Source organism: Eschrichtius robustus, chromosome 16, assembly GCF_028021215.1.
Source record: "Eschrichtius robustus isolate mEscRob2 chromosome 16, mEscRob2.pri, whole genome shotgun sequence".
NCBI classification, from domain to species: domain Eukaryota; kingdom Metazoa; phylum Chordata; class Mammalia; order Artiodactyla; family Eschrichtiidae; genus Eschrichtius; species Eschrichtius robustus.
Genome location: NC_090839.1, coordinates 54,107,194 through 54,132,511, shown reverse-complemented (window position 1 = coordinate 54,132,511; position 25,318 = coordinate 54,107,194). Strand labels below are relative to the sequence as shown.

Genomic DNA, 25,318 nt, shown 5'->3' with positions numbered 1-25,318 from the left:
AGCAGCCCAAACAGACTAAAACACTTGGCTACACTGAACTATGTCCCGACGCTCCTTTATTAAAGTTTTCCAAAAGGTAAAATAAATGCCTTAAAACTCTTCCTCTGGACACTGTCTTTAGCCTGCACACCCCCATTCCACATGAACCATCTATCTCTCTGCAGCGTCACTTCCTAAGACTGTGCCACTTGCAGAATTTTGCGACTCTGGCCTTCCCTTCCACTGCTGAAAACACTGCTCCTGTCCTCCCAAGACCTCGGTGCAGGTGTCCCCTCCTGACACTCGGACACATCCATGGCCCCACATCTCCCAGGGAGACCCAGGTGAGCCCTAACTTGTAACCTTTATCGTTGGTTGTTCCACCCTCCTTAAAGCTGCTTCCATCCGGGATGGCCTCCCTCTGCCACCTTTGTCTCCATCCTGGCCCCTAACCCTCTGCTCCAGCTCCTAGGACAAGCCCTTCCCTGGACCTCTGCCACAATTCCTGCTTGCAGCTGCTCCAGGAACACTAATGTGTGGTGCCACTCTCACAAGACTCGGGGGCCCTCTGGCAAATTTTTCATTGGGGTTTTTGAAAATATGTATTTGCAAAAAGTAAGGAGCACATTATTCATAATGGCCAGAAGGTGGAAATGACCCCAATGTCCATTGACAGATAAATGGTTAAAATGCAGTCTATCCATGGGAATTCCCTGGCAGTCCAGTGGTTAGGAATTGGTGCTTTCACTGCCAGGACCCAGGTTTGATCCCTGGTCTGGGAACTAAGATCCCACAAGCCACATGGCGCAGCCAAAATAAATAAATAAATAAATAAATAAATTTTAAATAAATAAATAAATAAAATGTGATCTATCCATACAATGGAATACTATTAAGCCATAAAAAGAAAAGAAATTCTAACGAATCTCAGGAACATTGTGCTAAGTGAAATAATCCAGTCACAAAATGACAAATACTGTATGATTCCACTTATACGAGGTATGTGGAGTAGGCAACTTCGCAGAGACAGAAAGTAGAATGGGGGATGCCAGGTGCAAGAAGAGGGGGAACAGGGAGTTAGTGTTTAATGGGGACAGAGTTTCAGTTTGGGAAGATGAAAAAGTTCCAGAGATGGATCATGGTGATGGCTGCACAATATTGTGAATGTACGTGATGCCACTGAATCGTACAATAAAAATGGTTAGAATGGTAAACTTTGTTATGTATATTTCACCATGATAAAAAAATTTTAAAAAGTCAATGTTAAAAAGAAAAGTAAGGAGCAGCATGAAGGGGCATTGAAGAAAGGGCGGGTGCCTCTGCTTTGGGATGCCTCTCTCTAGGACATCAATTTTTCATAAACAGACTTTTGGAGAAATTCTTCCCCCCTTCCAGGACATTGTCTACCGTGACCCCAGTGTGAGCAAGTGCCAAATCCAGGAAAATAGGACCTCTCCACCCTCGAACCCCTGTGGCCTCTCTGCTCATTCCAGGCACAAGTATTTGGATCTGAAAAGGTGACAGAAGGAGATTTCAAGATGCTGTTTTACTTGACACATAATTCATTTTCTTTTTATGTAACACTTTACAGAAAATACTTTCACACACGTGTGTTCACTTCACCAATCATGTGAGGTAAGCAGAGCAGGTCTTCCCATTTTCAGTGGAGGAAACAGGCTTGAAGAATTTAAGTGACACATCCAGGTCAGGGGGCTGGGGGACAACAGAGCTGCGAGCAAAACCATCCTTGGTCTTAGCCTGGTATCAAGTCCACTCTGGTTTGTTTATGGAGCTGCCTCAGACTTGACTAAGTCAGGTCAGGTAGGTAGACCAAGGTAGGTTCCTGGGGCTACCCTAGTTGGCTCTGCCCTTATCTGGTCCAGACGAATTTCTAGAGACAGGAGTGACATTTTGCCGCAAACGTCTGTTTCACTGGCAATTCAGGACTGTTACCGTCTTAGTCAGTTTTGTATTTTGGCAGGTGACAGACAGTGCTTTAAAGAGAGTTACTGAAATTGTGCAAAAGTATTACATTACAACAGAATGGGAGAAAATATTTGCAAGTCATTTATCTGATAAGGATTTGATTCCAGAATATATAAAGAACTCTTCAACTCAACAATAAAAAGATAAAACCCCCAGTTTTAAAAGGGCAGAGGTTTTGAATAGCCGTTTCTCCGAAGAAGATACACAAATGGCCAGTAAACACATGGAACGATGCCAACATCATTAGCCAACAGGGAAGTGCAAATCAAAATCACAATGAGACACCACTTCATATCCACTAGCATGGCTACGATCAGAAAGACAGATAATAGCAAGTGTTGACAAGGATGTGGAGAAATTAGAACCCTCATACACTGCTGGTGGGAATGGAAAATGGTGCAGACCCTGTGGAAGACAGTCTGGGGGTTCCTCAAATTCTTTTTTTTTTTTTTCTTAAATTTATTTATTTATTTATTTATTTTTGGCTGTGTTGGGTCTTCGTTTCTGTGCGAGGGCTTTCTCTAGTTGTGGCAAGTGGGGGCCACTCTTCATCACGGTGCACAGGCCTCTCACTATCGTGGCCTCTCTTGTTGCGGAGCACAGGCTCCAGACGCACAGGCTCAGTAGTTGTGGCTCACAGGCCTAGTTGCTCCGCGGCATGTGGGATCTTCCCAGACCAGGGCTCGAACACGTGTCCCCTGCATTGGCAGGCAGATTCTCAACCACTGCGCCACCAGGGAAGCCCAAAGGTTTCTTTTCAGGCTGTTGAAAATGTTCTAAAATTAGATTATGGTGATGGTGGTATAACACTGTGAACTTAATTATTAAAGTGTACACTTTAAATGGATACATTTTATATGTGAACTATATCTCAATAAAGTTGTAAAAAATAGCATTTTGGTTTTAGAAATATCTGGGGGAAATTTCAACTCTATCTATCAGATGGTATTTGGGAGTTGTTAATTTTGTTGGGAGCGGTAACGGTATTATGGGACGGGTTTTACAAGTCCTTATCTGCTGTAGATGGAAAATGCTTTTCAGAGAAATCTGCGAGGTCCAGATCCCTCACATATGCATGGAATCTTCCCCTCTCCCTGTCTCCTGGGGTAAGCCAGGGACCAAATAACCAAGGTAGGAATCATCCCACCCCCACATGGGTGAGTACAGGGCAAACTCAGAAAACATGGTGACACTTACAGACTGCTCCGTGGGTAAAGGGTGCACACAAAAGGAGAGAGGTTATTTTCTCATATGGGGTAGCCGATTGTAAGTCAGCAGGTCAATGTTTTGTGCTGAGACCCTCTGGTGGAACCACACATGCGGACTCTTACATTTGAAGAAGTGAGTACAGACCAGCAAATGTGGCTGAGTGCCCAGGGGCCTTCTACCAGGATTTCAGACCCTCACGGGCACTCCTCACCTGGAGCTGAGCCTTACCTGTCAAAGGAAAACTGGGCTGGGGGAGGCGGCAGCATCACAGGCTTGAAAACCTTTTGGGAGTGAGTGATATTCAGAGTGGTGATTTTGTCACATTTATTCAAGGTCCACAGTTGAACAGGTACCCAAAGACATTAAGATTCAGCAATTATTAATTTCATAATCAGAAGACAGAAAACACACGCACACGGGTTCTTCAAAACATACCAAGTAAACAAAGCTCTTATTTTAAGAGAGATTTCCTGTCCCAAATCTAAGGAAAGTGGAAATCTATGTTCCTTTGCTTTTAGAAGAGATCGTCTTTGACTAACCGAATTGATTCACTAGATGGATGTGGTCGGCTGAATCACAGTCCCCGCCAAAGATGTCCACATCCTAATCCCTGGAACCTGTGAATGTTCCCTTATATGGCAAAAGGGATTTTGCAGGTGTATTAAGGACCTAGAGATGGGGAGATATCTCAGATGATCTGGGTGGGCCCAATATAATCATAAAGGTCCTCCTAAGAGGGAGGCTGGAGGATCAGAGTCAGAAGAGAAGGTGATGTGATGACAGAGATTGAAGGGATGCATTTTGAAGATGGAGGGAGGGGCCACAGGCCAAGGAATGCCAGCAGCCGCTAGAAGCTGAAAAAGGCGAGGAAACAGATTCACCCCTCAGAGCCTCCAAAGGAACCAGCCCGCCGGACACCTTGACTTCTACTCAGTGAAACTGATTTCGGACTTCTGACCTCAGGAACTATAAGAGAAGACATTTGTGTTGTTCTAAGCCACTAAGTTTGTGGACATCTGTTACAGCACCAAGAGGAAACTAATACAGACGTAAATATAATTAGGGAAGTTACTAAGAAACAACAGTGAAACTGGCCTGGAGAAAAAAAGGTGGTAACAGAATAAGGAATCAGGAGGCTCTGACCGGTGAGAGGCAGGGGGACAGGAGTGAGAAAACGGGCAGGCCTAACAATAAAGATAAACTCTTCTACTATCTAACACAGTTGTTGGGAAAGGGACCTTGGATTAGATTCTGAAGGCCCACCAAATACCAGGAAGCAGGCCACTGGGCTCCCATTAAGTCTCTCTCTGCCCAAAAGATGAGAGGTTTTGTCCACTGCATTCGAAGACTGCCACCGGGATCTCTGATTCAGGCAGGAATGGGCCCCAGGGTGAAGCAGGGGCCCTCGACTCTTCAATTACTGAACACCTATTTCTCCTGGCTGGTTGTGGGCTAAGTTCTAAAGCTAAAGTGATGGAAAATCAAGGTTCTGTCCTTAAAGAGCTTTTAACATATATAGCACAGTTCCCCAACCTTGGTACTACTGACATTTGGAACAGATAACTGTTTTGGGGCCGTCCTGTGCACTGCAGGATGTTTAGCTACATCCTTGGTCTGTACCTACCAGAGGCCAGGAGCTACGCTCCCTTCCCCCAAGTCATAACAACCAACGGTGTTTTCAGACGTTCCCAAATATCCTCTAGGGGGCGAATCTGCTACCAGGTTGAGCGCCACTGGTGAAGTCTACCTCTGCCTAGAACTTGTCAGAGGAGGCTTTGCAGAGCTGGCAACTTTTGTGAGATGCGAGAGGGAGTGGGGGCGGTGGGTCCTAAGGGCAAAGGGAACAGTGTGTGCAAAGACCTGGGGGACAGGGCTGCCCATGTGAGCACCTGTCCCTCTGTGGTCAGAGGAACCTGAGATCCTTGGGGGGGACACACAATAGCACAACCACAGCCCTGAGGTGGCCAGCAGTGACCTGAGGATACTGATACTTTAGGAAGAACGCTACCTGCACCTGTTTCCTGCTTGACGTACTGCACCCACCTACCAAAAGTCTTCTCTAAACTGGGAGATCCACTGGCTTGCCCAGTGTGAATAAGAATTGTATACTGATTGGGTTATAATTTCCATTTTGAGAGAATGAGGGGTGGGATTAGATGATCTCTCAGGCCTAGTTCTAGGACTTTAACATTTTAGATAAATACATGTTGTCATTTTTAGAAACTTCTTTGAGGTATAACGTACATATCATAAAATTAATGAATGTTTCAATGATTTTTGGTACTTGTTCTGAAATAATTCAGTTTTAGTATATTTTCATCACCCCAAGCATTTTGTTATTCTTAAAGCTACTGGCCTCAGTGAGAAAGGAAAGTAGGAAGGATTCCCTTTGCTGTCTCCTTAGCAGTCTTGCTTCTTGCAGTTTTTCCTTATCACTATGGGTGGGGGATTGCAGCAGCTGTGATTTTTCTTTTACCAAATCAAAGGTGCTTTGATATAAAAAGAACCTTTAGTGTGTGTGTATGTGTATTTATTTGGTAAAAGCACTAATACTTGGAGACCCCCTCCTCACACAAACGTGTCCACAGTCCCACTTCATGCGTGCTTTGTTATGAACAGCCAGGAATGACAGGAAGAATATTAGGGGATTTACATTCCAATGAACTTCTGCCTTGAAATTCTTGCAGATCACTCATCTTTATTAAAGGAGTGTGTGCATGATAAAGATTGTCTGGTAGGACAGCAAATGCATAACTATATATAGGATTTATCCTTGAACAGATTTAGAGGATAAATAAAGCAGCAAGGGGAGATTTAACATCAAGGTGTGGGGCACATCTGCAGGATCGTCCTGATTCTCCCTCAGTAGTGACTCCCTGCTCTCCAACAGACACCCCGGTGCTCTCTGACCCAATGCCTAGACCTGCCATCTCTTCCCCCGTCATCGTACATGACCCCATGCACGATCAAGTCCCCCGTCAGCCTTTTCCCGACCGACGCCTCACCAGCCCGACGGGCGCCATCACTCCTCAGGGATCTCTTGCTTTCTTCCTTGTAAGTCACGCAGACGGTCTTTGTGATTTACATGCAAGCTAGGGGAAGGAGAAATGCAAGTACCTTCTTCTGAACAGAGAGGACCCAGCCCTGCTTTCAGTCCCCATGGTGGAGTCTGTGATGCTGGTGAAGGTTTGAGCTCTGGCGAAAGCTTTTCCCACACTGGCCGCACTGGTAGGGTTTCTCTCCGGTGTGGATCCTCTGGTGCAGCTTCAGGGTGGACTGCCGCCCGAAGCAGTTCCCACACTCTCCGCACGTGTAGGGCCTCTCCCCTGTGTGGACTCGCTTGTGTCTTTTCAGCTCTGAATTCCACGTGAAGCTTTTCCCACAGTCATCACATTTGTAAGGTTTCTTCGCCGAGCGGGTCGGCTGGTGACCAAGACGTTGCAAACGGCTGCTCAGGTTTCTTTTGCTTCCCTTGCTTTTCTTCAGCTCTCTCAGTGGGTGGCTCTTCAGGGGGCCGCTGATGTATTCCAGTTCCCTGCAATGTCTCTGGTAGTGAGCAAATGGCTTTTGAGCACGTGGGGGGCTGACCTGCCTCCGTGACAACCGGGACTCACTCACAGTCGCCCCTCTGGGTTCGGGGCTCTGCAGACCATTCCCTTTGGGTCTGCCCACTGACAACGCGCATGGTTTTGCTCCTTTAGCCCCCTCCTGCTGTGGATTTTCCTTGTTGTCACTTTTCATTCTGGAGGCCTCTATAATTATAAAGAATATGTTTCATTTCTGGGCTTCGAAGAAAGAACCCAAGCAAAAGAGCTATGAGATACACGGCAAAGTTTCTCAAAGTGCTGTTCTCCACTTGGCAACTTGCATTAGACTCATCTGGGGCAGCTGTCCACCAAGCAGGCTGCCCCTGCTCCCCCAGGGCTGCTGAGTTAGAATCTCTGGGGGATGGAACCTGGAAGTCTGCAGTTAACAGGGGGAAGCTGGAGTGATTCTGATGTATACTAAAGTTAGGAAACAAGTTCTCCAACCCCTCCCTCCTTTCTACCTTTGGGGAAAGGTTTAAGAAAGGAGAAATAGGAAAAAGCAAACCCATCAGAAATTTCGACATAGCAAATATACCCTCACTTACATGGACACTGACCACCACTCTCTCTTCAAATAATGGTAAATCCAGTGAGTGTGGTATTTTCTTCCATTATGAAGTTGATAGATAGCATATGTGACTGGAAATTGGGATATGGGCCAGACATGCACCCTAATTACAGAAACTCCACAACAGTGCTATTATCCAACAGGATTCCTGCCATGTGGAAGATCTATTCAATATGGCAGCCACTAGCCACATGTGGCTACTGAGTACTTGAAATGTGGCTTGTGTGACTGAGAAACCGAATTTTTAATTTTATTTAACTTTAATTTAAATTCAGATTTAAAAAGCAGCCCACACAATTATGGTCAACTGCTCTTCAACAAGGTTGTCATGATAATTCAATGGAGTAAAGAATAGTCTTTTCAACAAGTGGTGCTGGAACAACTGGATTTCTACATACAAAAGAATGAAGTTGGACCCCGACTCACAACACATACAAAAATTAACTCAAAATGGATCAAAGACCATTGTGAGAGCTAAACCTATCTCTCTTTGAACAGAACAAAGGTGTAAACCTTTGTGATGGTGGATTAGGCAATAGTATTTTCGATACGTTACCAAAAGCACAAGCAAACAAAAAGATAAACTGGACGTCCTCAACATCCAAAACATTTGTGCTTCAAAGGATACTATCAAGGAAGTGAAAAGATAACCCACATAATGGGAGAAAATATTTGCAAATTATACATAAGGGTCTAGTATCCAGATTATACAAAGAACTCTTATAACAATAAAAAGACCAACCCAGTTTAAAAATGAGCAAAGGGGACTTCCCTGGTGGTGCAGTGGTTGAGAATCCACCTGCCAATGCAGGGGACACGGGTTTGAGCCCTGGTCCAGGAAGATCCCACATGTCGCAGAGCAACTAAGCCCGCGAGCCACAACTACTGAAGCCTGCATGCCTAGAGCCCGTGCTCCGCAACAAGAGAAGCCACAGCAATGAGAAGCCCGGACACTACAACGAAGAGTACCCCCCGCTCACTGCAACTAGAGAAAGCCCGTGCACAGCAATGAAGACCCAACACAGCCAAAAATAAATAAATAAATAAATTAAAAAAAAATGAGCAAAGGATCTGAATAGACATTTCTACAAAGAAGATACACAATTGGCCAATAGGCACATGAAAATATGCTCAACATCATCAGTCATTAGGGAAATAACTCAAAACCTCCATGAGATACCACTTCATGCCTATTAGGATGGATGCAATAAAAAGGACAAAAAATAACAAGTGTCAACAGGGATGTAGAGAAATTGGAATCCTCATAGACTACTGGATGTAAAATGGCGCAGCCACTTTGGAAAAGTCCAACCTCAAAAGGTTAAACGGTGAGTTACCATAGGACCCAGCATTTCCACTCCTGGGTGTACACCCAAGAGAAATGAAAATAGACACCCACACGAAAACTTGTACACAACTGTTAACAGCAGCATTATTCATAATAGCCAACAAGTGGAAACAACCCAAGTGTCCATCAACTGATAAACAGACGAAATGTCCACAGAGTGGAATATTATTCAGCCATAAAAAGGAATGAAGTACTGACACATGCTACAACATGGATGAACCTTGAGCATGAGACTCCACCCTCTCTGGAATCAAATAAAAGGAAATGGAGACAGCATGCACACCCAGCTGCCTCTGCTGAGGCAGAAGAAGGGAGTACATGTGGTCCACTTTCTTTAGGACCATGAAGGCCGTAGGTTATGGGGTGGGACCTCAGCCAGGGCCACAGTGCTTTCCTGCTGGATGCCCTAGGTCTTCTCCATTCATGAGTTTTGAGAATAATGAAATCAAAGTGTTTCGTTGAATGTAGCAAATCTTAAGGAATCTAGCTTTCTTGTAACCTTCTTCTCTAATCTGTTGACCATATCCTGTATTCACATCACCAAGACTGGCCAAAGTGTCACTTTCATTCAGTCAGAGAGACCACAGGACTGTGTAGAGCAGGGCCAGCAATTATACTGGCATTGTACCAGAGAAAGATAAAGAAATGGACACAGACAATGTCACAGGAGAAAGAGGCAGAAAATAAAACGGAGAGGAGCTTTTTTCTCTAATTAGCAGAATCTTGTTTAGGTCCCTTCTAAACATGGGACCATTTTAAGTGACGAAACTCAGCCACAGCTTGAATGGAAGTTCATCAGTGGTCATATTTGGATTTGTCTTCACTATAAGTAGCTCTGAAAGGGACAGAAAAGTAGGCACTAGAATAATCCTGTGCACTGGATTCTCAAATAGTCATGAACAGAAAATGATAAAAGCACACTTTAGTAACACTACCATTCTAATTAGTGAAATTCGTTGGAGAATAAATATCTACTATCACATACAATATTGAAAAAAAGCCAATACCTGGTCTATGTCTTTTTAGAACCATGAAATGCTTTGATGGAGATAAAGGGATGATGAGAGGGAGAGAAGAGGCACCGAGTGTTTACCTGTCTCAGCCAATTTGGGGGTTGGGTCCTGGAGGAGCAGGGATTTTTCCCAATGACGGGGGCTCCGCTGATCCTGAGATCCTGCCTGGGACGTCTCCTCCAGAGAGCTCTCCCTGGGATATCTGCTAGGAGTTTGCAGTTGAAAGTCTGGCAGTTCCTGTTCTCCAAGCTGGGATCCAGTTTTCTCCAAGAGCACCTTCTGGCCCTCCATACAAACAGCCACCTAGGAACAAGCCCCATGCATTAGAGGGCAATGCATGCTCAAGGACTGTCTGAGGGCAGCTTGACCTCTCACTGCTCTGTAATGACTGTTTTTCCCTGGAAATTTCTGATAATGGCCTGGGGGTCAACCTTGAGAGAGAATGCTGAAACTCTCAAAGGAAGCAAAGGGAAGGACTTGCAGAATGACCGAAAGGAGGCTGCTTCAAATCAGCCAATACTTCCTGTCCCTAAAGCTTGGGGCTTTCTCAAGGCCTGGAGTCAAAGTCATCAGAGAGCAGGCACAAATATATCAGGGTCAGCCATGACACCCACCCAGCAGGTTCCTACCCTATGCTCACTTGCCTCCCTGCTTCTGCTGGAAACAGGCCCTGTAGGATAGGGAAGCAGTAGGGTGGGGGCCATTAAAAACCACCCTTACCTATAAATTGTTCTGCCCAAGGCTCTCCTGGTAAGGAGATCTCAGTAAGAGGACTGCCCTACCCCTGTTCCCTAACTGCTTCCGTTCACCAAAACACATGATTGTTTGCTTCCTCCCTAGGTCCCTACTGGGGTCTGACTTAGGGGTGGGATTTGGAAGGAATACTAGCCAATTGAGCTGGAGTTTCCTGATCCAAAGGCAATATGCAAGACACTGCCCTCGGACAAGGTCTAATAAAGTTCCCCCCAAATCAAATTCCTATCCAGTAGAATGACCCTGCCTGCTATGAATCCTGACTGCAGAAAAACTTCAAGAGGAAAGGGTCAGGGGAGATCTGTCAGCAAAGTTTCAAGAGCCTTACTTGATTCTCTACTTTCTCACTGGAATGCCTGTGGCTGGGTTTTCTGAAAACCTGTTACATCTCCCTAGGAGGGTGGGGGGAGGAGGGTTCCAAATAGAGGCCAGAAGCAACGTTTGAAATTCTGGACTCTATCTAGGGAGGGGTCCAGAGACCAAACACTAACCAGATGAAAAAGAAATCCTGGGGACCACAGAAAGTACCCTCCTTACCCACTGCTTTGGTCCCTTGGCTGCTCTGTAAAAATCTTCCACCAGGGTCACAATCTCCTTGCTGCTCATTGGACATTGATGCCTGGCCCGAGCCTGGATCTCCGGAGGCAGGATGTTCAGAAACTGCTCCAGCACCAGCAGCTCCAAAATCTGCTCCTTGGTGTGCACCTCAGGCTGCAGCCACTGACGGCAGAGCTGCCGGAGACGGGAGAGCGCCTCTTGGGGTCCAGACACCTCTTGATAACAAAACCGTCTAAAACTCTGGCGGGAGAGCTCAGGATCGGGCCAGTCTTTTTGCAGAGCGGGCTCCCGTTTTTCTTCTAGCTTTGCTATTATATGTCTCTCTTGCTTGGAGGAAGCCTGAATGTGGGACTGCGAGCTCAAAGTTATCTCCATCTTAGCCGCCATTTTGGGGCTCAGGAGACAGCTTCTCTCTCCTTGTAAACAGCTCAAGCCTTCGGGATCATGACCCTGAATGCTAGAAAGATGCTAGAAACGAAGCTCCTCTGAGGATATTGGAGAGGAAAGGATGCAAACAGAGCCTCCTCATTCGCTGGACTTGACTCCAAACTCCTGAAGACAGCACAGTCCCTGAGAGTGGGAAGAGTTTGTTATTCTGCCAGTTTCTTGAACTGTCTTGCAAAGGAGAAAAGTCATAATGTCCTAAAAGGAAACTGGGGGAAATACCGCTTTTATTTCAGCGGCAAGCACAAGCGGTCTCACAGGAAAATGCGCAACGTGACCTAATGGGCTGACAGGAATCCCTGGGAAAAGTTCAGTATGTCATCCAGGTAGCCTGCACCAGCTCCCCCGCATCCTCCACAGGCCGACCTCCAGCATCTCGCCAGGCGCTACAGGGCGAGCCCAGGCAGGCCACGGCGCACGCTGGGGGTTGTGAGTTAGCGGAAACCTCCTGCTAGCCAGCAAGGTACACGGAGGCGCGGCGGCTGCTCACCCCCGAGGCTCCGAGGCCCAGCCGCTCCGGCCTCCGAGGGCGCCCGGCTCCGACTCCGCGCCCCAGCTGGCCTGGGGCTTGGCGAAGCTGCAGCACTCTGGCGCGCGGCTCAACTACGCGGCCGGGTGCGAGCCGGCGGTGGCGCCTGCGACGGCAGCACCACCGACAGCCCCGCTCCACACGCCCACCTGCAGCCGACTCACCTCTCTGGGGACCGGGGACCCAGAACCCAGGAGCCAAGGCTGGGGGCGGGGCAGAAGCCGCTCGTCGCGGACACTCCCACAGGCTGCCGCGAAGCTGTGCCACGGGAGAGCTCGCCTCCTCCGCAGAGGGATTGGCTCCTCGGGGTCGTTCTCTCTCGTCTATCGGCCGCTGGGTCTGTCGATGCTAGCGAGAACGGCACCCCGCCGTCGCAGTGCACTCCGGGAGTTGTAGTCCGCTGGCAAGACTCGCGAGGAAGCGCAGTGGGCGGATCCGCGCGGGGCCTCGCGGTGCTGACTTCCGGCCCGGCGGCCGAGCCAGTTTGGAGAGTCGTGAGTGAGTGCGTCTGGTGAGTGCTCCGCTTCTTGGCGGCCGGCGGCTTGCTGCTGGCAGTCGTCTCAGAGGCAGTTGGGCCAGGTCAGGGCGCCCCTCGCACGCTCGGCGGTCACCCTCCTGTGCCGCGGCCCCTCGCCCCGGCCAACCCGAGCCGGCTAGGGCTGTCCCGATCCCTGTGCCCCAGCGCGGACTCTCTCCGGCCTGTGGCCCTGCCCGTCTCACCCCCGGGAGACGGGAGCGGGAGCCCGCGGACTTGTTTCCTAGTCCACTTCAGCCACAGGACCTAATCCTAGCACCGAGTGCACTGGAGTACTCAGGGCATCCTTGCCAAATGAAAAGTGAATCTGCCCGACTCCCCATCCTCATCCTGCTTTCTGCTGAGTGTTTGGGTTATCGCCAGAGAGAAACACATATTTGAGAGAGGAGTATTTTAAAATTAACGATGAATGGGATATTAGGGGTCAAGAGGAGTGCAGGCTCCGCCTTCTGCATGTAACTAGGATAGCACTCATTATTCTTCATCCAGAGAAGGTGTGGGATTTATGAAAATGTGTAAGGCAAGGAGTACAGGTTCTAGTCCTGACCTTGCTGCTGAGAAACTATGCTCTGTGATGCTCCTTTTTCGTTCAAAAGGACTGTTCACAGTAATGCCTTTGCTTTCTCTATCTCTAGCCCCTCCTGCCTCACGGAAATGTAAAGAGAATACAAGTGAAGGCAATTTAAGTACTTTGGAAGAAAGGCAACCTGAATCCATGTTTTTAAAAGTAATTTCTTTACTCCTGTAAAAGAGACTCAGGCCTCTGGAGAAGGAATGGAATGGAGAGTGGGACATTAACTGCAGAAAGCTCCAGTCTTACGTCCACCGAATTTAGCAATTTCCAGGAAATTCGCAACTTTTTTCACCCCAACTGTATGTAAAATCCCAGAGAATTTTGACAGGCCCAGCCTATGTTAGTTGCCCATTCCTGGGGTTGGGGGAAGGGTACTGTAATGAACAGCCCCACCAGAGACAATGAAATAGAGAGGGGCTTTTCATAAAGGGAGAAGATGCTGTTGTCAGAAGTGGGAAGGAATGCTGGAAAATAAAAGCAAACCAGAACAATCATTTCTCATCCTCATTGTGTGTGTGGTGGTGGTGGGAGGGAGGAGAGTGTGATAGTGATAAAGAGATTAATACTTTTCCCTCCTTAAGAAAAGGTGGCAATTGGGAGGCTGGGTCCAGGCCTCTGAGGGTAGGGAGTGCAGGGACAAGACCCAGGCACATGGGGAACACGAGAAGGAACAGCTGGACTACACTGAGGGACAGTTTGGGGAATTCATCCACAGAAATTTGGTTAGGGAGAAAACTATGTTTTTTGATATTTTTAGTACTTTGGCTACTTGGCTTGGATTGAAGAGGGAGTAAAGGAAAAGGATAGGAATAAACCATAAGAACTAGAGTGGAGGAATATGGGATGGTTTCATGCTGTCTTTTTCCATTCTTTTCAGCCTCACTGAGCCTTTTTCAAGTGTGCGTCTGAGTCTGCATGTCTATGAAATGCTCATGTCTCTGATTCCAGAAAGACACACTTTTCACTGGTATCCAGGAGACCCTCTTCCCAGTGATAAGAAAAGAGATGGAATCTGATCTGCAGGATGGAAGTGGCAACCAGTGAGCCAGTTCGTTGAAGCAAACCATGGCTGCAATAAGGAGTTCCCAGGCACACCCGTCCCCAAGCAAGGATTCCACACAGGGACAGAAATCAGCCCTGCACAACAACGGCCCTCACTCTGAAGCTTCCCGCCAGCGCTTCCGGCAGTTCTGCTACCAGGAGGTAGCTGGTCCACATGAAGCTTTTAGCAAACTCTGGGAACTCTGTTGTCAGTGGCTGAGGCCTAAGACACACTCAAAAGAGCAAATCCTGGAGCTGCTGGTTTTGGAGCAGTTTCTGACCATCTTGCCAGAAAAGATCCAGAGCTGGGTGAGGGAGCAGTGTCCAGAAAATGGTGACGAAGCTGTGGCTCTGGTTGAGGATGTACAGAGAGCACCTGGGCAGCAGGTGAGAAAAGGCAGTCAGAACCTTGTGGTTTTAGTCATGAAGAAGTTGGTGTGAGGAGCACAAGAATCCAGTTACTGGAGAGGCGCTTAGCTGAGAAATGCCAGAAGCTGTCTGCTGCCCAGAAAGTATTAGCTATCCTGCCTTGGTCCTATGCCCTTGGTCTATGGGAAGAATTTCTCATTTGGTGAAATAACTTAGACATTCATATATTCACTGAATCCTTGGAGTCACTAATTAAAGTGAGATAACACTCTCCAAAACAAGGCGAGGAAAAGGACAACAATCCTTCACTCAGCAGGTCAGGAAAATTAGAGATGGTGGTGAATTTAAATCTAATCTCTCTTGCTAGAAGGTTCCTTGAAGTAGTGTGCCATGTGTTGTACACTAAACAAAGTCGTATTAGAGCTGGTCCTTGCTGCCTGAATTAAGTGGTCAGTTTGGGACAGTGATGAGTTTCACAAAATACCCACTTGTAGAGGTAAGGACTAGGTCTGAGATCCACTCAGTGTAACGTCTTGTATATTTTGGGAGAAGCGGAGTGTGAAAGGCACAGGAGAAGGAAAAGAAACATGAGGGCTTCAGTTGTGGGAGATTCTGTGGGAAGAAGGCGGCTGAAATCCAGGTCAGAAATCTGGGAGAGGCAACAAGTAACGGAGGAGTGTGGGTCAGAGGAATGCCAGCCTGAATGTGACTGTGGCCAGAGCAGGAAGCAGCCCGCTGGTGCCCGAGTCTGTATGGCTGGATCAGGACGTGCTTGCGTTTCCCTGTGAGGAGGCGGATGTGCACACCAGCTGTAGGAGGAAGAGTGGCGAAGGGGGTGTCAGTGAAATTTCATAGGATTGAGAGGTTTTGACAGAATTTGGAGGGGGGAGCAGTATGGTGGTGATGCATTAGAAACAGGGGAAGTTAATTTAATATCCATGGTTTGGAGACTGTTAATAATAACCAGGATGGATGGAGAAGGGCAGTGGAGCACATGTACGAAGTTAAGAGTTTGGAGAAGGGACCTAAGCAGAGCGGGAATCCCTCTGTGCTAACAGTCATCCTGGTCCCCGTTCCCCTTGCCATTTCTGTGTGGACCATCTCTCCCTTATTGTCCACCACCATTTCAGGATCACACTCTTAATGTGACTGAAAACAGTACAGGAATGTAAGGGTTAAAACGGCTATTTGAAACCCATTAGGGGGGTGAAGGGGAGAGCAGGAAGTGGAGGTGAGAAGCAGTAAGGGAGGTGATACCCCAGCTGCCTCTCAGTACCTCTCCTCTGTCACTTTACACAGGAATTTGTAGTGACAGATGATGTTGTCTGTTCTCAGGTCCCGGAATCTGGGAAGGACTTGAAAATGCCCATCGAGGAGACGGCCTCCTTGGGAGCAGCCAGAGAATCACTGAGATCCCACCTGAAACAGGGGGTTCATCCAGAAGAATGGACTGTGAAGGGGTCACGGGGCTCACCCCGGAGACCGTGGGGACAGTCAGAAGGTAAGCAGAAGCCTCTGCCCTCCCCCAAGGTGTGAGGGACAATCATCTCTTGGAAATGCAGGTCTGAGCTCAAGTTGGCCCCTGGGTTCCAGATTAAAATGCCTTTGAGATACATCCAAAAATCAAGATTTCAAATTATAGTTGATGGTACTAGCACTTAAAATGTGGGTGGAGATCCTTTATGTGTTAGCTTAATTCTCTTTTATTACAATTTAATTCTATTGCTTCTGAATCAGGTGTTACTAAAGGTGAGCATAATTACCTCACCTTCTACAGAGCGGTTCTTCATGAACTTGAAGACATAACCCCCTTCCATCCAGCTTAATCTCTTCCAAAATACATTTCTCCTATTAGTTTTTCCTTTCTTCCAGTGCTTTTTTTAAAATTTGTCCTAATTTTTTAGAAAAAGGTTAATTAAAAATTTAATTAAATTTAACTGATCTCAAATTCATCACCTAATGTAAAATTAGCCATCTCAAGTGAACCATTCAGTTGCATCTAGTACAGTCACAGTGTGGTACTATCACCACCTCTGTCTCATTCCAAAAGTTTCCATCCTCCCCAAAATAAACGCCATGCCCATTAAGCAGTTGCTCCTCATTCTCTCTCTTTGTATTTGCCTGTTCTGAACATTTCATAGAAATAGAATCCTACAATATATGACCTTTTGTTTCTAGCCTCTCTCATTTATCACATTTCCAGCCTACGAAGTATCACTACTTGGTTTGTTTTTGGGGCTCAGTAATATTCCATTGCGCAGACAGACCAAGGCTCTATCTTTATAAGTCTCTTTCTGTAAAGCACTTTGGCTGCATACATTTCTAGATTATCTAAAGGCCACTGCTGCCTTTTCTGCGTAATTCAAAGCTGCCCCTACAGGTTTCTAAGTAATTATTTTAAAGCCACCTCATCTTTATGTAACTCAGATCCTAAAGAAAAGCACTGTGTCTTCATGCTGTTTAAAAAGGCAAGCTTCTGTTGATGAAATGAGAAACAGTCTTAAGAGTTTATTTGCTTTTGTATTTTTTAAGTGAAGTAAATACACTATCAATATGTTAGAAAACTTTGCCATTTAGAATTTATTTACTTTTAATCCTTGGGAACATCTGTGCTCTTTGGTGTGTGATTTCTGAGGCTTTGGGGTCTGAGTAAAGGGGGCAGGACTCACTGTGTTCCATGTTCTGCAACCTCAGCTCACCGTACCTGTGGGCTGCTCCCAAGTGGTGAAACCTCCCCAGGGGTCAAGTTCCACTAATAAGTCATCAAAACGTACCATTTCCTTTGTACTATTCTTGAAAATGGGGATCTGGAAAAAAATGTATTATCTTGGTCTGAAAAAAAAAGAATCAAATTCCCGTGGTATTTTTAAGAGCACTATAGGGGATTTCCCTGGTGGCGCAGTGGTTAAGAATCCACCTGCCAACGCAAGGGACACGGGTTTCAGCCCACGGGTCCAGGAAGATCCCACATGCTGTGGAGCAACTAAGCCTGTGCGCCAAAACTACTGAGCCTGTGCTCTAGAGCCTGCAAGCCACAACTACTGAGCCCATGCGCCTAGAGCCTGTGCTCTACAACAAGAGAAGCCACTGCAATGAGAAGCCCACACACCACAACAAAGAGTAGCCCCCACTCGCCGCAACTAGAGAAAAGCCTGCGCATAGCAACGAAGACCCAGCACAGCCAAAAACTAGATAAATTAAAAAAAAAAAAAAAGAGCATTATAGTCATCTCTGAGTGGTTGGACAATGAGACATTCCCTCCCCTTGCTCCCAAGTATTCTATTAAAATTTTTAAAAAATATACTATGCACATATTTCTTTAGAATGAAAAAAACTTTTTTTAAAGCTATTATGTCAGGAGGGATCTGGTAAAAGGAATTTCTTAACACACAGACCATTGGCTGTGGCAGTGGTCCTGAAACTTGACTGTGCATCAGACTCACCTGAGGGAGTGTTAAACAGATTCCCAGGCCTCACCCCCAGAGTTGCTGATTCATTATATCCCAGTGGGGCCCAGGAATATGCATCTCTGATGAGCTCCCAAGTGCTGCTGAGGCTGCTGGCCTGGGGACCCCACTCACAACCTCTGCTGTGTGGCTGTTATGTGGAGACCACCCTCTAACAGTGGCTGTTTTCTCCCCTAGCCTGGCTTACTCTGCAGGCTCCCAGGAACCTTCCTCAGAGGAGGGGTCTTGGAGACCAGGAGACAGGTGCTGTGCTCCACATAGCTGGGGCCCAGGTGAGCTATGGTGGGTATCTTTTATCTCTTTAAGTTCCCCTTTCATCTTGCGCTCACTCTCAGCCTAAAATCCCTTCTTTTCTGGAGATGCTGGAAAGATTTTTACGTGGTCCATTGAGTTTCTCTTGGGTTGTTTCCTTGTTCTGTCCACTGACATCATCATATGGCTCTTTACCCATCCCGATCCTTCTCTTGGAGGCCTGACCTCTCCCTGCCTTGCTTTGCCCCTGATCTGATACCCGTGGTCCTGTCTCTGCCCACCCCCCAAGCTAGAGCAGTGCTATTTTATCGGTAGCAGCAGACCCCGGTGTTGTTACAGGGACGAGCCACGTGTGAGGACAGAGCCATATCCCTCTGTCAGGAAGGGCAGATACACCTGGGCCCCGAACAGAGGGCCCTCTACAGGGATGTTACACAGAAGAGTGACAGAAACGCCTGGCTGGGTAAGGATCCACGTTCCCTCTAGGTCCAGAGTGGATGTGTTCAGTTGTCTGGAGACAGACCAAAAGAACCCAAGAGGAAAGGAGACAGAGAGGCAGTGGGGAGCCTGTTGGGTGGGGGGAAAGAAGGAACAGGAACATACTGAGAGATGACAAGAGACAGAGAAAGGAAGACACAGAGAGGGACAGAGGGATAGAAGGAAGGGAAAGCACGGGCTCATGACAGGGGCAGTGGGGACAGAGCATGTGGGAGGCAGAGGATGAGGGGGGAGGGAAGACAGACAGCAGCTAGGGAGGCACAGGCTGTGCTGGGAACAGGGGAGAGGTGAGTGAACTTGTGCTCACACACACAGCTGTGATAGTCCTGGGGAGCAGAGGAGACTGAAAGACAAGAGACTCCAACCGTGACAGTCTACTTCTATGCCCAGGCCCTTCAGGAGGCAACAGGAGCCCTTTTTCAGAGTCTCTGGACCAATCTCTTGCCTTTTTTCAAATCAGTTTTGCCCCATCTGGGCTGCTCCTCCTCAGAGAAGCCTCCCCGACCATCAGATTCAGAGACAGATGCTCTGCAGCCTTGATGTCTCCTCCCTGCGTCTCCACATGCAGGGTTGCTCATTCATGGTCGGAAGGACATTCTGGGCTGGATCAGAGAACACGCAGGGACCCCAGATATGCAGGGCTGCAGGACAAGGAAAAGGCCTAAGACTTCCACGAGGGAGACTAGAGTGAAAGCCCATGAGACACCAGCAAACAGGGAAGAAGAAATCAAGGGTGAAGCACAAGAGCCAGACTCAGCAAATGGGACAGCGGCTGGCCCACCATGGGCGGCTGAGGACACCAGGACTCTCCTGTCTGTTCTCAGCAGCCTCGGTTTTATGAGGAACTCCAGGAGCACCAGCAGAGCAGCCAGCTATGCGGGGAAGTCGCTGAGTTCTTGTGTGAACGAGGTTTCCACCAGACTCTGGAGCAGCATGAACCAGTTCAGAAGCCTCTGGGCCAGTGACTGCAGCCTGCTGCAGCCAGGCACCCTGTGCCCTTCAGGAGGAGAAGGAAGCTCTGCCGGCCTTACAGGGCTCCTCCAGTTCTCCCAGGAGCTCGGCAGACAGGGCTGTTGAGGCCAAAGGGCCAAGCCAAGGGCCATGGAAGCGCAAAGAGGCGAGGCTCGAGGACACAGTTGGGGGCTCAGACAGCTACAAATTTGACAGGAAGCAGCCAGTCCAGGAAACTGGAGCCCCCACACCTACAGCCAGCTCCAGAGCCACTTGGGTGAGGGCCTCTCAGCACACGTGTCCTGGTACTGTCACCTACAAGCAAACCATGCCCCCACTCTGTGCCTTGCCTTCCAGCTGTAAGTTGAGGATTGTTCCTGTTCCCTCACTGCTGGGGAAATGCTGGGATGAAGGCTCTAGTGGACACCCAACATAAAGCCATTCACTCGGCCACCTGCAGGTTACACACAGGGAAAAGCAGTACCTAAACCATTATGTTGTCTTGGTAACCCAGGGGGTTTTCTTCTGAGTTGTGAAATTGGAAAGCCAAAGCCTGGGGTGTTTCTGTGACCTAAGAAGTAAATTGTGTGAGTAGGTGTTATATCTAGATTTTGTTAACTGAACATAAAAGAACGAAGCTAATGTCAGCCTGGGGAAGGAGCACTGTGTTCTCCGTGGAAGGTGGGTGATGTCCCAGCTGGTGCCGCTGTGTGGATTCAGAGAGCTGTCATCGCAGTCTGGGAATCAGGTTCCATTGTAGCTGCAGGGCAGTGGGGCAGGAGAAGAGTGATGGAGCATGTGGGGACAGAGGGTGGGTTGCATTTTTAATTTGGGTTGTCAGGGTAGTCCTCACTGAGAAAATGACATTAGAGTAGAGATGTGAAGGAGAAGGGGTGAAGTGTGTGGCTCTCTGGGGAGACTGTAACAGTCGGAGGGGATCACCAGTGCAAAGGCTCTGAGCCGGAGGAGCCTGGGCAAGGAGGCCAGTGTGCCTGGTGCAGGTTGAGAGGGGATGAGAGTAATAAATGAGGTCAGAACCAGATCACGTGGGGCAGCACTACTGAGAGTGAAATTGAGAGCAAGCGTTTAGAAACTTTTATAGCAATCTGACATTGCTGCACCATCTAACTGCATATTCAATGTATTTTGAAAAACAAAAAACCTGGTTCTTCACAGATACTTTGAGAAGCACTAACCTAGGGCCTCAGGCCCTACATAGAGGACTTTGTAAGGACTCTGACTTTTTCTGTGTGAAATGGGGTAGCCTTGCAGGATTCTGAGCAGAGGAGTAATAGTTTTAAAAGGATCACGTTGAGAATTTCAATTTATTTGACACTTAACTCTATTTAAACACGTGTTTGTGTCTCTGTTTTGTTACGGAGACCTTTGGAGGACTGTGGATTTCTTGAAGGCAGGGTCCATGTCATATGACAGTTGCATTTCTCAGAAACTGGCCTGCTGGCACTCACACAGGTTAGTTGAGTTGAATGAAAAGGAGGGGCCCACTTTGACAGCTGGATTGAGAGAGACTGTAGGAGGTCCAGAGGAGAGTCAAGACCAGGTAGGTGGCCACTGCAGTAATCCAGGCACGAGAAGACAGTGGCTCGGAGCAGAGTGCACTAGAGAGTGATGAGAAGAGGCTGCGTGCCCTTCAGAGCATCATGACCAGGTGTGATCAGAATGCATTTGCTGGGATGGCTCTAGACAAATGGCCCTCAGCCACCGGCCCAGATGGGCAGCCCCTGAGGGGCCTGTGCTGAGTGTTCTTGAGTAACCAGCCTTCCTGAACTGCTCTTCCCAGACCTTTACTACTTATTCTCACCTTGGGACACTACCTGCAGTAATTCAGTTTCTTGCATACACAGGGATGACAAGAGATATAAACAGATGTACAGGAGCCAGATCAGGAGGGACTCAGACATCAGAGGTGGGACTTAGCAGAAGTATCCTATCATCCGATCTTCTCTCTTGTGAATCTTTGCTTCCATCCAAGTCTTACCTGTTCACCAGGCCCTCTTATATGGCCACTCACCCTCAGAGATTCCCACCCTGGAGACAGACAAGCACGAGGCTTATCCTGAATCATCTTTCAGGGGAAATTAGTGGGATTCAGGATAAAGAGAAATAAAAGCAGAAGCTTTGGTAAAGACTCTACAAACCCTCCTCAACTGGAGAGGATTTCACTGGAAGTTGTTGCTTTAGGAACAAGCCCACAGTGAGATCTCCCCAGGAATGACAGTAGCCAGCATGGCATAATTTGAGAGACTAGGATGTAGCTTCCTGGGCTGCTAAAACCCTGCACTGTGGTATCGGTCCACCCTGCTCTGATCACTGAGTTGTCTCCTGGCAGCAAGTGTGCACTGGGGCTATGAAGAGACCAAGACACTCCTGGCCATTCTCAGTAATTCTCAGTTTTATGAAAAACTCCAGACCCGTCAGCAGAACAGCCAGGTCTCCAGGGCCTTGGTGGAACAACTCCAGGAGCAAAGCTTTCTGCAGACCCCAGAGCAGCATCGCGCCAAGTTCAAAAGCCTGCAGTCGAGTTCCCGCAACATGAGGAGAGGCTGCGTGCCTGAGCCTTGTATCTTTTACGAGGAAACTGATGCCCTTTCCAGCCCCTGGGCCTCTGCACCTACTATGGCAAGCAGTGCTGTTCCTGGCCAAGAGGGAAGTTGAGGCTAGAGAGCTGAGTCAGCAGAATGGGGGGCCCACAGAGGCTGGAGAATGTACCACCGTGGATGGTGAGGACTGGGAGGAAGAGGATTTCAGGGATCCTGGCCAGGCGGTTAGGAGGGTTGGCCTGCCAGACCTGTTCCCAAACAGACGTGGTAAGACTCTTGGCTTTGACTCTTGGTCAAAGCATGGGTAAGTCCACTTAGGGCCGTTAGCCTAGCATCACCAGAGAGCCATTCTGCTCCTGGCCTTGTCATCATCTTGATGTATGACCTGACATAGGCCAGAGAGTCTTGGTTTTCATGGTTAAGGATTATTTCCTTTGCACTTCAGAGCCCTGATTTTACTTTGCTGGCCTCTTTCACAGGGTCCGTGTCATTTTTCCCCATGGATTTGCACTTACTTTGCTTCCATAGATGGCCAGTCAGGTCTCCAGCCCAGACTCTCTCTCCTTTTCCAGCATTGACCCTCCTTTCAAATCTAAGCCTGGGTTTCCCAGATGCCCAGCAACTTGCCTTCTTCCTGTTTGAGATGGTTAAACCCGGGGTGGCCTTTTGTTACTCTTCCCAGAAGCCAGGCCATTCAAGAACTGAGAGAGATGACAAAGAGCTTGACTCCTTGCCTCATTCTGTCATTGTGTCAGAACATCCAAAAAGAGGTGCAATAGGAGCAAAGTGGGTGGATGGAGTTTTCGGTATATTTACCTGTGATCATAGAATTTGGAGCTTAAAAATATTACAATTGCAAAATAAAACTTAGGTTTTTAATTAGCAGAAGACTGAATCACATGAGAATTCCAATTAGTTTTTCTTCTTTAAGGTAGTTTAGTTGTAATTCTTTCCTCATTCCATTGTTTTCCTGCTCCACAGTCTGATGTATTTCTTTTTAGTTTTTTTTTTAATTTTTATTTATTTATTTATGGCTGCGTTGGGTCTTTGTTGCTGTACACAGGCTTTCTCTAGTTGTGGCGAGCGGGGGCTACTCTTCATTGTGGTGCACGGGCTTCTCATTGCGGTAGTTCTCTTGTTGCGGAGCACAGGCTCTAGGCGCGCGGGCTCAGTAGTTGTGGCTCGTGGGCTCTAGAGCGCAGGCTCAGTAGTTGTGGCACAAAGGCTTAGTTGTTCCGTGGCATGTGGGATCTTACTGGACCAGGGCTCGAACCCGTGTCCCCTGCATTGGCAGGCGGATTCCTAACCGCTGCACCACCAAGGAAGTCCCGACAGTCTGATGTATTTCTGTTCTTGCAGGTATTGAGATCAAAAGCGGGATTACAAACGAGAATCGGAAATGGGATGATACAGAGGAAGCAGAAATGAACAAGCCTTTTCAGAGAAAGTCCAGTGAAGTCTTTTGGCACTCTGAGCTAAAAAGAGGCTGGGCAGGTGCTCCAGTGTCAAAAAGGCAACGAAGATGTTCTCCAGGGGAGAGTGAGGAGAAACCCCCATCCCAGAAGAGGATGAGGATGAGTCACCAGAGACTTCGTACTGGGGAAAAGGCCTGTACACATTTCCTGTGTGGGAGAAACTGCTCTCAGAGTTCTCCCTCTCACCACCAGCCAGTCCCCAAAGTGGAAAAAGCTTCTAAATGTCACGAATGTGGGAAAAGCTTTAGCCGAAGTTCTTATCTTGTTCGACACCAGAGAATCCACACGGGAGAGAAGCCTCACAAGTGCAGTGAGTGTGGGAAAGGCTTCAGTGAGCGCTCCAACCTCACTGCCCACCTAAGAACTCACACAGGGGAGAGACCCTACCAGTGTGGGGAATGTGGGAAAAGCTTCAACCAGAGCTCCAGCCTCATCGTCCACCAGAGGACCCACACGGGGGAGAAGCCTTATCAGTGCACTGTCTGTGCAAAGAGATTCAACAACAGCTCCCAGTTCAGCGCTCACCGGCGAGTCCACACTGGGGAGAGCCCATACAAGTGCGGGCAGTGTGGGAAAAGCTTCAACAACGGCTCCCACTTGAGTGCCCACCAGAAAACCCACACGGGAAAAGCCTTACCAGTGCTCTCAGTGTGAGAAAATCTTCACTAAGAACCCTGCCCTCATCCACCATCAAGGGGTGCACACAGAAGAGGTTCCCATATCACAGGAAGGAAGGCATGTGCTATAAGTGTGGAAGAAACCCGACGGATCAATTCCTTACGTCAACATGTGTTTCTCGGTGCTTCCTTCTGCTTGTGGAGAGTTCTACTGGGCAATCCCCAGCTTAGCTATAGGTTTATTCTTAAGAACCACGTCCAGGAATAGGAATCAGGGTAAGAATGCTGAACTCTTTCTGGCTCTGCATGGGACTCCTGGGTCCTGTCTCATTGTTGATTTCAATTCTGTTTGAAGGGAACAAGGCTACAGGATCCATAATTCCTGCCAGGAAACCTGGGTATGACTGTTCCCAACAAAGAATGGGGGGGGCTAGTGGCCTGAGCACTGTTTCTGGGCCATGTCAGAGAAGAAATTCTCCACCCTCATGGGAAGCATATCTAGAAGTTAACAGCCTGGATGTATTCTAAACCAACAACTGACCTCTGGCACCTAGTGTTAGGTACTACTGCTAACTTCAGAGCAGATCACTACTCTGTAATCCAGCCACCACCAAAGAAAGAAAAAAGGAAAGGAAGAAGAGGTTAAGCCACTGGGCAATATTAAATCTGTTTCCCTTGGTGACGTAATCTCAGAGCAAGGGTAACATCTAGGTTAATCTTTGTAAGATTCCTCATTTTACCATCACCTCCACCCCAGTTCCTGGTTTATTGTCTCTTATAGTTAACACTTTCTACAAGCTTATAACCATTACTGCTTCTGTTGACAATAAAGGTGTTTCTCCCTCTACTTCTTTGGCCTTTGGTTGTAATTTTCTCCATTAGAAACTTTATTCTCATGCAGAAGCCTGCACGGTCCTCAAGAGGATCCAAGGGTAGAACCTGCTTCGGGACAGTAGAACATGCAGAGAAGGAATAAGGGACAGGAAATGGGGACAGAAGGAATA

The 25,318-nt window shown here is 47.8% G+C and overlaps 2 protein-coding genes across 2 annotated transcripts; one reads left to right on the top strand and one right to left on the bottom strand.

Annotated features, from left to right (window-relative positions):
* Window positions 1-3,498: 3,498 nt before the first annotated feature.
* ZNF174 (zinc finger protein 174) lies at window positions 3,499-13,967 on the bottom strand. The gene is made up of 4 exons (XM_068524059.1): window positions 12,139-13,967; window positions 10,981-11,571; window positions 9,771-9,993; window positions 3,499-6,926 (listed from the first exon to the last, which is right to left on the bottom strand). Exons 2-4 carry the CDS (start codon window positions 11,386-11,388, stop codon window positions 6,325-6,327), a joined length of 1,233 nt encoding a protein of 410 aa, XP_068380160.1. The 5' UTR covers window positions 11,389-11,571; window positions 12,139-13,967; the 3' UTR covers window positions 3,499-6,324.
* A 173-nt stretch (window positions 13,968-14,140) lies between these two features.
* On the top strand, window positions 14,141-25,161 carry ZSCAN32 (zinc finger and SCAN domain containing 32). Its single transcript, XM_068524064.1, is given in 9 exon segments — window positions 14,141-14,511; window positions 15,829-15,994; window positions 18,138-18,232; window positions 18,552-18,654; window positions 20,596-20,605; window positions 21,998-22,333; window positions 22,335-22,489; window positions 23,582-24,323; window positions 24,325-25,161. Coding segments are annotated over 9 exon segments (2,091 nt in total). The 5' UTR covers window positions 14,141-14,148; the 3' UTR covers window positions 24,446-25,161.
* The last annotated feature ends 157 nt before the right edge of the window (window positions 25,162-25,318 follow it).